At 34.6% G+C, this 12672-nt stretch overlaps 1 protein-coding gene across 10 annotated transcripts in view; it reads right to left on the reverse strand.

Moving 5' to 3' along the window:
* The window catches only part of JAKMIP1 (janus kinase and microtubule interacting protein 1), a 103331-nt gene that overhangs the window by 32221 nt on the left and 58438 nt on the right, over positions 1-12672 (reverse strand). For all 10 annotated transcript variants that reach the window (XM_086746408.1, XM_086746409.1, XM_086746402.1 and 7 more), the window contains 6 exons: positions 11941-12024; positions 8157-8219; positions 7644-7742; positions 4493-4594; positions 1497-1550; positions 409-474 (listed from right to left, as the gene is read on the reverse strand). In XM_086746408.1, the coding sequence (XP_086602534.1) occupies positions 409-474; positions 1497-1550; positions 4493-4594; positions 7644-7742; positions 8157-8219; positions 11941-12024 (468 nt within the window). The remainder of the gene's footprint in view (positions 1-408; positions 475-1496; positions 1551-4492; positions 4595-7643; positions 7743-8156; positions 8220-11940; positions 12025-12672) is intronic.

Below are 12672 nucleotides of genomic sequence, written 5' to 3' on the forward strand. Positions count from 1 at the left end.
CGCTAACTTACAGGGGAAAGGGCAGGGCCACAGACCATCTGGAGCTTTTTCAGTCATACACAGGAACGGGCCCAAAGTGGACCATGGTGGCAGGACTCACAGAGGACTTCACAGCAGCCTGTTCCCAGAGAGCTGAGGATACTGGCACTTCTGAGAACGAAGTTTCTTTTGTTAAGTAGCTTTTCAGTACTTTATTCTAAGGGAACTTGTTTTTATTTTTAAATTGGATTTATTTTGTAAGTTTTCTTTTCTCTCAAGACATCACAATCCAAACAGTCACGTAAGGATGAATACATGCTCCAATCCAGACAACTTTAACAGAAAGCCATGCTTCCCTGGCAAAGCTATGTGATATCTTAGGAGGCATGGTCAGTCTTTATGCAGAGAAAAATCTTTAATGAATTCTACCTTTTCACAGAGGGAAAGCACAGTCACAGCTTGAATTATTGCAACCTGTTCTTCATTTCTCAAATTCTAAAATACAAAAAGATGCATTTTAAATTGGATTGGAAATCCATCCTTCAACAAAAGTGATAAATTTAACTATTCTTTAAAGAATAAATCAGCTGTAACATTTAGCATTTTATAAGCATGCCCAGAAAGGATCCCATGATTGAATGTATTAAAAGCTAAAGCAGGGATACTCAGCCTCCACCCTATTTCAGTACACCAATCCCACAACACTTTTGCAACAGTTCATTGTTCAATGAAAATTCAGTGGTTTCTCTCAGGGATTTTGAAATGTATTTTTTTTTTTTCTAGCCAGAAGAAATGCTGGTTCACTGGACTGTAGCCCTGCAGCAAGCAAATCTTCCCCTCATGCACTTCAGAGCCAGACTTCCCATTAACGAAAACAATGCAAAGACCAAGTACCATAGAAACCCCCACAGAACTTTCAACATAAAAAGTAAATCTAGAGCTTAAAACTAGTATTATAAAGATCTCAAACTGTTAAAGCTACCTGCAAAGTGGACAAAGCTCCATAGATGTTTGTGCACCAACTGTGTGACCATGATTTTATACTGTATATGGCAATAGAGAGGGAAAGTGAACCAGTTACCCTTGCCCTTTCTCCCAGCAAATCCACTCCTGGTAGAGGCATGCTTCACAGTAGTAGGTGCTACTATCACTACTCAAGAGAAGAAAATTCAGGAATAACCTGGTCTGGCTTTGACTTCCTTATTTTTCTCCCCTAGCCTGTTTTATACCTTTTCCCTCTGCCTACTACAGTGCTTTTTTCCCATGTCATTCAGCCAAGATCAAATTATATCTTGAGAAATTACACTTTCCACTAGCATCCATTTAACAGAAATATTTTCTTTTAGGTTTGTAGAAGTACTACCTGATCATTCATATTGTTCATACAAACATAATCATATAATAATCACTCTGTGCATTTTCTTAAATGTTATTTTATGCTGTGGGGGAAAAAAACAAAAACCTGCTTTAAAATAACAATAAAACTAGAGGTATATTTGAAATTAAAAATTTGTTACCCCATTATCTCCAAGAATATCTAGCTTCTTCATAAGTTCAGATATATTCACATCCTGAAAAAGATGTTCAACACTTATTTTTTATAAAGCAGGCAAGAAACAGTTTTTATATGCTACAATTTATGTACCCTTTATTCACTTCTGCATGCAAAAGACTTGAAATATAAATAAGTGAAACATTAGTTTTGCATCACAAATACAAAAGTGTTATTGATACTTTCAGAGACAAAACCAAATGTCACTCTTTATTATAGTAAGCAAGCTGAATGTCTGTGTATGAGGGCAGAATGTTCCTGCACCATTCACATTTACCATCCTGCTGATCACACAAATGAAAGATCAAAACTGGCAAACAGGCATAAAGCACTCGGTTTTTTCCTGTTTGTTTGGAGCAGAGCATAGAAGTTAAAAGGACAGCGAGTATGAACAAAATAATTGATAAGAAGGTTTGTTGAGTGGTTTGATTTTTATTTTCTTTTTTAAACAGAGGAGTGGCATTTCAAATCAGCCTTACAGTGGCAGAAGGGAATATGCACACTGGGCTGAATATGCTCCTCCAAACACTTCCAGCTCACCTTCGTGAGTAGACAGCCACCCTTCTCTGTCAGTCAGCCCCTTATTAAGGCCCAGTCATGGAAATCACAAAAAAAAAACGCTCCTCTAACACATAAAAAAAAAAGAGGAACACCTTCACACAATGTCTGTATTTTACACAGTGCCAGGGACTACTCCTAGGCCTCAAAACTCTATTTTCTGTTTTAAAAGTTGTTGGAAAGGTTAATGGACTTGTTTAATCTGTGCTAATCATGTTCTCCTGAACTATCCCAAGTATGGTCCGCAAGTTAACATGGACCAGGGATCATTCCCGTTGACAGCTTTTATGCAGCCGTGCCATTTGAAGGCAGGAAGGCTTGAGAGCATGGGCGAAGACCAGTTCATATTAGTCCAAAATGCTTAATACACATGCACAGACAGCCTTGTTAAATGCTGGCACCCTCAACTTCCACTCATATTCAGTGCTTCTTAGAAGAGGCCAACATTTCAGAGAGCTGCGTCTTTTTGCTCACTAGTTTCATTACTTACAGTACATAACGTGCTGGTTTGTGTCTATGTGTTGTGCAGCTGCATTATGTGGGTAGTCAGGATGATAAATCTTTAAAATTTTTTAAAGTTAAATTAGCTATGCTTGCAAATTACCTAACTACACCAGAATATATTTGCTGATGTTTGTGTACCCAAAAGACTCCAGTGAGGAAGTCTTAATAAGAAATGAAAGATTTCTGAAGACCAGACACAGATATGGGAGACAATCTACAAATTAGTCCATCCTGGCTCCAAAAAAGGAATAATGTGTTGCGTTCAATTTGGTCTATTCTGAGAAGTCCCTTCCGTCTCTTCCTTCTCTCCCCCAACACTTCAGCAGTGTCTCCAAATGTTACATTAGCTATTAAACTGTGCACATCAGTAATTTTAGAATGGTGCAGAGCTTAATACACACTTGTGTTTGGATTGGTATTAAGAACAGAACTATTGATTATGATCAGAATTGACAATGTTGAATGGAAACTTCTTTAGCTGATCAGTTACATTAGTGAAGAATGGAATTCAGTAAGTTCTTGCACCTATTGAGCCAGAAATACTCATTCTAATTCATTTATTTCCATGATGATGCATATAGAAAGATTTAGAAAACAAATCAGATTTTGCATCATTCTAGAAGCTAATTTGCTACTGATGGCTAAAAATTTTGAAGGACACTGAAAACATACAAAAAGTCAACAACTTCAGTATGTCCATATTAGGTGACTGCCCCTGCTTCCAGGTAAGTGAACTGAAAGGTAGATTTAAAAAAACACATATCTGTTTAGGAATGCAACAGAAGAAAATGGAAAAAATATCAATTCTAGATCCTGATAAGCTGTACCTGCTATAGCCTACATGTAAATTAGAATAACAGAGAAGTTAAAAAGCAGTTCTGGCATCCCATGGAGGCTCTATTTAAAAGGTAATATGCTAACTGATGACTTGAGTGGTGTTTGGGAAATGACTACCAAACCTACAGGTAAGAATCAAGTTTTAACTCTTTTTTTTTTTTTTTCTTTTAGACTACTCAGCTCCCTAACAATATGCAGCCAACAATTTTGGTTTATTTCCACGACAGATAGTATTGTGCTTATTAAGGCACTAAATAGAAACAAGTCTTCTATAAAAGGACTTGTAAAAGCAATTATAAATACCAGTATAAATTACTAGCAAGTGCCATGGAGTATGACACGCAGATATTCAACTTCAGTTATTTGTAGAAGTTACCCTGGCCTGTTGTGCAACTACTAACAAGGCAAGTCTGAATTCAGTTTTAAGTGAACCAGCATGCAAATCCATTTGTACAGTGAGCATATTCAAGGGAGAACCGAAGTTAAAAGACTCATTCTTGCTTCCTCATAGCAGAAGCTAACCAAGTGAGATCCCGATGTCTAGCTTCTGCTTGATCTAAAATGACACACAGAGTATCACTTATTTGAATGAGTTTGAATCAGGCACCTCATGCTTGAGAGCCTTGGCCTAGGCAAATAACTTAAAGAAGTAAAATGCATAGGTGCTTCACTAAATTGGGTGTAAAATAATAGGTGAATGTCCTATTTCTGACCTTAGATGAAAACATTTAATATCAAGAACAAAGTAATGTAGCCAGCCTGACAATGAATCACATCAACATCCACATTCTTCTTTGCAATGTTCTTACAGCAGTACCCTAGACTAAATGCAAATTATCTTGACTGACTAGCCTTCCTTCTCGTTGATGAACTCCTGACAGACTACCAGATCTTATTCTTTTGAAACCCTTTCTCCAGTTAAAAATAACTTTTCTTACTTCATTTATTTTTTTTCAGATTTTCTTCCCTACAGCAAGATGGCAAATCATTTGTTTGGATATCAGGCTGGTTGTTCCCAAAAAGTTCCTGGTCATCCATCTGCTATTAATGATCTACATATACCTTTATTCCTTCCTGTTGACAGAACAGTTGAAGTGCACTTCCATTGTTTTCAGGGAAGGTGGTTATATGAAGATTAAATGCCGGTGACCTTCGTTCTCTCTCCTGAGGAAAGATTTTGTTTAAAAACAACATGTATGATTATATGTAAACATTTATTCCCCACCTTCAGAAAACATACTTGTACATTAAAAAGGCAGATTGCTATTCACATTCCAAATACATGGTATTTCCTCCAACTTTCACCATATTTGAAGGATTTTGGCTTTATCTAAGCACAAAAATGGCATTAGCTTCCAACAGATTCCATGAACACAGCTCCTGCAAAGTTAACTGGCATTTCTCAAATGCAGGAACCCTTGCACACTGGCCAAATAAATGACTGGCGCCCCAAAAAACTCTGCAGCTTTTTATGTTGATTATAATCTTATTTAACTGTCACGTTCTTTCATGGAACAAAGAACAATTTAGGAAGAAGAAACTGTAGAAAATAATGAATTATCATTAAATAATATTATCACTGAAGATTTTCTCAACAAAATTAAAGTCATGTATCTGCTCCCTGTTTATTCTACAGTTAACCTTTCTATCAGTGCATGTAAAATCCAGAGCCCTATATGCTGCACAACCCAGGATGTCAGAATATCTTGAAAGGCAGCATTACTCTACATTTATGATCTTTGTGCCAAAACCAAAAATTATAAATTCTCATTTGTCTATAACTATAGTATTTCTAAAACTTATCCAGCCCATTTACTTGACTTTAATGCATTTCTTCAAAATACCAACCTATTATTTCTTTAGAAGACAGAAATACAGTAAAACAATAAATAAGTGATTTTTCTTAAATTAAATGTTAAGGTGCTTGTGAAAATGACTGGATTGAAGGCTCTGGGCAATCAGGGCACTAGGTCTTATTCTGAATTCTCTACGGCCATGGGAACATGAGCGAGGAAACTCAGATTTCCTCTGCATGTTACAAGAGGAGGCACTGGCAAAAAGAGCTTCAGCTTCTGACAGTACAAAGAAAGAGAGCTACTGCAAATATTTCAGTTCCTATGACCATCCATGCACTGCCTCATTTTCTAAATCACAAAATGAGGTGCTTTAATTGATACAGTAAGCAGGCTGAATCCATTCACTCAAGCAAGTTACAAAGCATGGGGACTATTGTTCATTAACTAGCTTAAACCTAATTTGAAACTGCAATGTAGGGGGAAAAAAATCTCTCTACTTTATACATTTTTTCCACCTCATAGATTCTTTTAAAAATAATTTTAGCATTAACAGTCTAATTTTGAAATGGGCTTAAATGACCTCATTGTTGTAACCCAAAACCAGAAACTTAATTCTTGTCCAAATTCAGTTACCATGTTAGATTTTTTTTTAAATTAATCAGTTGCAAGTGAATTAAAATTACCTGAATTTGCTTGAGTTAAGTGTTAAAAAAATTGATGTGTTTCCTATTCTAGCCTAATTTTAATCTGAAATAATTTAATTGCTCTCAAAAAATACTGTCCTGATTACCAGAAGCATTCATGATTTTACTAAAGCATTCATATTATCAGTCACATTTGTGTCTACATGCTTGCCTATTAAGGAAAAAAAATCTTTTCTTGCAATCACACAAAAATACCTCTATTGTTATTCTGTGAAACAAGTATTAAAGATTTGGCACATGAGAAAACTCGACACATCACATTGAGCTATTTTTCATGTGAATCTTCCACGTGAAAAATACATTCATGAAGGATGTATTGAAGCACTTTTTTCTTCTCCTAAGAAAATTTTTCAGATTGTTTTGCTTCTAAGAACATTTATGCTTTAGGAAGCAGTTTCTAGTGTAACTGCCAATTCAAATGCTAAATTGTTCAGTATTTTACTTTACAGTTTCTTAATAAAATATGAAGAAATATATTAGAAAGCATGTTTATTTTCCTGAACACCTACTGAAATTCTAAAAAGCTAAATTCATAATTTTGAATATAATGGGCTATGACATCAAAATATATGGTTGAATAAGGATTAAAAAAAAAAGAATAAGAAATGTCAAAGACAAAAAGCAGAATGTCCACATAACAGGAAGACATGACATTGTCATCTTAATCAGAGAAGTTACACAAGCCAAGATTTTTGGTGAAACATGCTGGGTGATGAAAATTATGGAGAAGTAACAATGACAGGTTTCTTGGAGAGTTTATTCTAAATGGCGTTAAGAATGCTGATGATCTTAGAAACTGGACAACGTGTTATCAGGCAATACTATCGTGTGACAACTGTGCATCAAACACAACTAGTTTAGTGTTACTAAACTTGACATGGACCCCAATTACAAGGTGATGAGAACCATTGTTTTCTACTGTAATCACAGGCTACATGTTCAAATTGTTATTCACAAATAATTTCACTATTATTTTATTTATGCAAAGTACAGAATTTATTTGCTATGGGGAACATACTATTTTCACATACAGAAGTTGTACTTGTGCTTCACCACTCAAGCTTTGACATTCTCGGAGGGTTTTTTCCCTTTTTTCATTGACTGAGGCCAATTATTTCTGGTCCATGACCATTTTATATCATCAGAAAATGGATTTCAGGTAAGAGAAATTCTTTCCAAACTGCCACCAAAATGTGTTCTTTTAAGATAATTTTACTTCATATGAATGTTGTCAATCTTAAATCAATGTAATTAAAAGCAATTATACATTGATGTGATGGATGTGTCACATCTTTAGTGAGATCACTGCATGCAAGATGTGAGAAGGTGTGTTAATTTAAACAATGTCAGCCAACGCTGTAGTATACATACCAAGTGATTTTACATGCAGGAAAAGAGCAGTTATGGAAATGAAACAAATAAAAAAGGCAAAATATTGCAAAACAAAATATTTTATTAGATGAAAAACAAACTATATGCAATATATATTAGCTATATTACATCTTTATAAACATTAGTGCGCACTCTCTCCAAAACATATTAAGGCAGTGGTATCAATTTCGTTATCCCAAGATACAACATTTAAAAAATAGATACCTAAGTGCTTTCCCTTAAACATGCACCAGACATCAGTAACCTTTACAGGAATTTCAGCTTGGGTTCAAACATAATTTCTGCTCCATTTGAGAGTTTGCAACAGAGAGAATCTCTTACTTCAAGCTCTAGCACTCTGAATTCTAACAGCTCGTTCTGGTCTTTTGCATCCTGCATCTCATTCTTTAGCTGATGTTCTTCTTGTTCCATTCTGTAAATCTATGAGACAAACACAACATCATAACACCCTGTGAGGTACTGTACAGAGTAATGGGCCAGGAGTTCAAACAAAACTGTTAATTATTTCAGTTTCTCATTAGATGTTGGGCCATGTCTTGGACATAAAGAAGGAACATCACATCAGAAAGTATTTCTAAGAAGTGCCAGCAGAAAATGGCCAATGTTCCATTCAAATAATAATCTGGAAGTAGTATGAAAACTGATATGAATATTATATCTAAATAAGTTAAACAACACAAGCTTTCCTTTAAAATCAAGTGAATGAAATTGAATTACATTAACAGCAATTTTCATGTTGCTGTTCCAGTATTTAGTACATTCATTACCTTTTACCATTCCTTTTATGAGAAAGGGTAGCAATTGTGAAAATATTCCAAGATTCTGAACACATACCTTCTCTAGTAACTCCTGATTTGTTCTGATTAACAGCTGCTTTTCTTCTACCCATTTTGAATCCTATGAGGAAGAAGATTAAAAAGATTAAAATTATATATATTTTGTTAGACAAGACAAATGAATAACCACAATGACTGAAGGATTTCAGACATCATTGTACATTCAAATATAAAAATAGTCACACATCAAGAACTAAAGCTATCATAAATATTTCAAGGATAAATAGCAGTTTAAACTACAGAGGAAATAAAATTTCCTTTCTTTTCCTGAAGCTGAGTCTCTTGTTTCCTAATATTTTCCAACAAAGTATATACTTTAAAATCTTTACATATAGCAATTGTGGGTGGATGCAGTTATATAATATTTTATGTCATTTGGAAAACATTTATTTACTCAGCTTACTGCAAAACTATTTCTTTCCATTGCAAAAGGTTGTGAACTTTCTCGCAAAATCCCACTTTGAGTCATATAATGCAAAGCCCAATGGAGGAAGGGGAAAAAAACAACATTCAATTACCCCAAATGACTGAAAATAAGCTTCAGCAGTATGCAGTTAATTGCCCTCTGCTAAAAGTGTGAGAATCAGGCTAATATACAGTGTTTGTGATAAGAAATTCAAGGCTATGGAGGGAAGGAAGTGATATAAGATATTCTATATTACATTTGAAAACTGTATTTCCATTTGATTACTTGTTCCAAAGCTGATCTTTCCTTTTAGGTTTTTTCCAAGGCTTCAAAAGGCCTCATCAAACATGTCTTTAAAGACTCAAGCTACAAAAACTCACTGCCAACCATATCTGGACATTCAGATTTAATGGATTATAACAGCCAAATTCGCTCTGTTCTCCCTGTAGAGAAAAGTATTTACATAACCTAGCTCATACAGCTCTAGTAAGTTTAATAAAATGATATCCAACACTTAGTACGCCATACTAACACTAGATCAAGTTATTGTCTAAGTAAAAAGGACAACTTATTTAAAATCTAAATGTCTTTACTGAAGTACTAAAGCTGATAACTTCTTTGTCAGCAAGGTATTTGCACATTAAGGCTACATGAGAAATTAATGAAATCTGGATATCCTTGCCCATTAACCAGCCTTGAAATGGCAACTGAAAAAATCTAAAACATTATGATATAATATTTAGCCAATTAGCATTTAAAAAAAAAAGTTTAAAGTTAGTTTTTCTACCTACTGTCCACTACAGTTTCATATTATACTGTTCTTTCTCCATTTCCCACTCACATACAAGAACGAGTAAGTGCATTTTAACTTTCATATAGTAAACAAGCTCTTCAGGGGTATGATGTTGTAAGCATCATACTAGGAATAATATACTAAAATGAGTACTGAAAAGGCATGACATTTGTCAAGAATTTTTGAAACAAATGAAAGAAATGTTGACAATAAAATCCAATGTCTAATTTAACATTTAACTAGCATTTTACTAAGGTCAAGGAATGAACAAAGAGTTGCATGCACAGACTAAGGGTGGATGTCCCAATGCACGCATATGGTAAAAGGCAGATTTAACAGCTACATCAGACCTGCAGGTTCAACTACTCCAGTTCATACAAGTAGAAAAAATTGATTAATTTGCCGTATTGATACTTAGCTTTTGTGTCTTTCTTGATGAAGTTCACCCCAACTTTCTGAGAAAACCTTAACTCCAGTGGAAATGTATTTATGTATACACCAGGTCACTGAAAGCGCCAAGCATTCAAAAAAAATTTCCATCTGGTACATTACATACGCCAATATTTTGAGATTATATACCACTATTAATATTTTATAAGAATTTATTCCCTGAATACAATGTTTCTTATGCATGTACCTCAATGTACCTTGCCTAAACTTATTATTAGTCTTATTTTACATCCAGGGGAATTCTGACAGATCGAGCTCATGAGAGGTTAACAAGAGCCATTGACACTTTGAAATAAGACATAAATTGTTATAAGCCAAGCTTCAAATAACTTTTTAATAATAAGATTCTAATCTTCTGCTCTGAATTTGACTGCAGGAAAATTGTGAAGGTCTTTGCTGCTTGCGTTTCCTAAAGTTGTTCTTCCTGGGATAATGCACTAGAGTCTTTTGATTCACCATTTCCTTTTCAAAAGCACCTTAGGGATTGTTTCCCTGAATAAACATTTCAGAAGAATTATTAAGTCATCATTACTACCTTGACCACCTGAATGACAAAGTAATAATAATAATTTAAAAAATCACATAGTGCACAAAGAAGTCAGTTTATCATCACAATCATTTATTTTGTTGAATGTAAATACTAATAGATCAGGAGAACTAGGCAGGTGCTAGAGCTCCCAGGAAGACACTGTGACCACTTCTGTGGAAAGCTAATGCTCAGCGTACAGACGAGACCACTAGAGACAATATCATATTGCTCCTTGTCACCTCCCTGCCGGCCTTCTCAGGATTACTAAGAAATACAAGGTTGCAAATGTGCTTAAGAATCTCATAAAGTCATAACTAATTAAATTTTAATTTCCAGGCATACCTTTTTTGACATACCATTCTGGAAGCAAAATCACAGCAGTAATTTCTTACATGGGTATCCATGTTCACTTATGTTATTTACATACACAGTACTTACATTTTACACTGTAACAGTCAACTATTTTGTTAATGTTTTCGATTACAGAGCAATTTGCCCGCAACACTTTTGTCATCAACACACTAAAATGTCAGCAGTAGATCCTCGAGAGGTCTTCAGTTCCATTTATTCTTCCGAAAGCTCAGTGACTCATCGTTTTCAGATTGATAACATATTCTCTATTTTTAGTAATATTTTATTTACATGGAATTTACTACCACTGTAGTCTGTGTGGAATCTATCATAAACAATCTTTAATTTTAATATGATCCAAACCCCTTTGTATTTATACACAATCTTACTATAAAAATAGTAATATCATTAAATTGGCATTATTTGCTTTTATTCAATGCTACGGGATCGTTAGTCTTTGAAATGTGTATCTATGGGTAGATATATCTTATTTTATTAGCATATGCTACCTGCAATCTTAAAATTGTTATTTCAAATGATAAAGCGTAAAATAATATCTCCCCAATGTCATCAGTGCATTCTGGCACATATGCAACTGAACATCTTTCAAATGCATTCTCATAACTGTTAATCAGCCTTCCTGAAGATCATGGACATTATTAAATATGGATCAGTAGCCACAACTTCGTCAAGTATTTACAACATACACTGAAGCATAAGGCCTAACTTTACTCCATGTGATGGTATGGGAATTTGAAAGCAGTCGGGTCCTCCAAGAATTTAAGCCCAGGAGAGCAACACTACAAGCAGCTTCCAGACACACTCAGTGGTTCATTTCTCTAGCTGAAATGTGTTTGGAAGTGATTTGGTTTTTTAATTTTTTCTATGCCACACACCAAAAGTATTCTCCAGTACAAATATAGAATATTTATTTTATTGGAATTCATAGCAAATATAAACAAAATGGAAAACAGGCGAAAAGCCTGCACCAAATGACAATGGGAACAGAATTCACAATGCATGTACACGCTGTTATATCAATATTATGCTTTAGTGTATTATGTGTTAGAAAATGAATCTTTAATGACATTTTCTTCGCCCATATAATACTTTATTTAAGGAATCTATTGCTGGACTAGCAATTAAGCTGCATCAGTCACACTAACACACCAGCAAGCAATGAAGATGGCAAGGGCACCACTGCATGCAAGGGAGAAAATGATGTGGTAGAAGACATTAAGAGAGCCTTTTACCTGTCCTTTCTCGATTAGAGCTTTCTCCAGGTCTTCGATTTTTGCCTGACTCCTGAGAAGATCAGCTTGTAGCTGTTCACGAGTCTAGGGAAAAAAAAAAAAGTATTAAAAACTGTGTGTATATGCATGCATATCCAGGTAGACAAGCAGATTTAATTACACACAGAGTCAAAGTAAAGATACTCTCTACCCATTTATAGGCTGTCCAGTAAGCTTTTAATGCTTTGTATTAAAATAATTGCTTTTGTGTTTATGTTACAAAATATTTAAAGTCATCAGTTTAACAGTATTGTTCCTTCCTAGCTTGAAAAGATGTTACCATCACATATTCAGTGACAAAACTCTTCCCAGGAAAAAAATAAAGTTAGGAACTGAAAGAGCTCTGAGAAGCTATTCACAAGCTTTAGTAATTCAAGGCAATTGCGAAAAAAAAAGGGGGCAGAGTGAAAGAGAATTGCAATAAGCACTGGAAAAGGCCTATAAGTAAATAAAATATATTGACTCAAAATAGTTTATATATCACATAAACAGCATAAGTCTGTCAGTTTTCCTCATTCTACATAATTATTAAACTAACATTACACAACAGTAGGTACTACCCCGAGTCCACTGATACCGAATTCTATGCCTGAGAATATTCAGTACATGGATTTTAAAATGCTTACCAGAGGAAATTATGTGGATAAAATAGTGCACATGTATGCCTAATTACCATCAGCAATCTAGTGATAA

The sequence above is a fragment of the Chlamydotis macqueenii genome, chromosome 4, assembly GCF_036417535.1.
Source record: "Chlamydotis macqueenii isolate bChlMac1 chromosome 4, bChlMac1.mat, whole genome shotgun sequence".
Lineage (NCBI taxonomy): Eukaryota > Metazoa > Chordata > Aves > Otidiformes > Otididae > Chlamydotis > Chlamydotis macqueenii.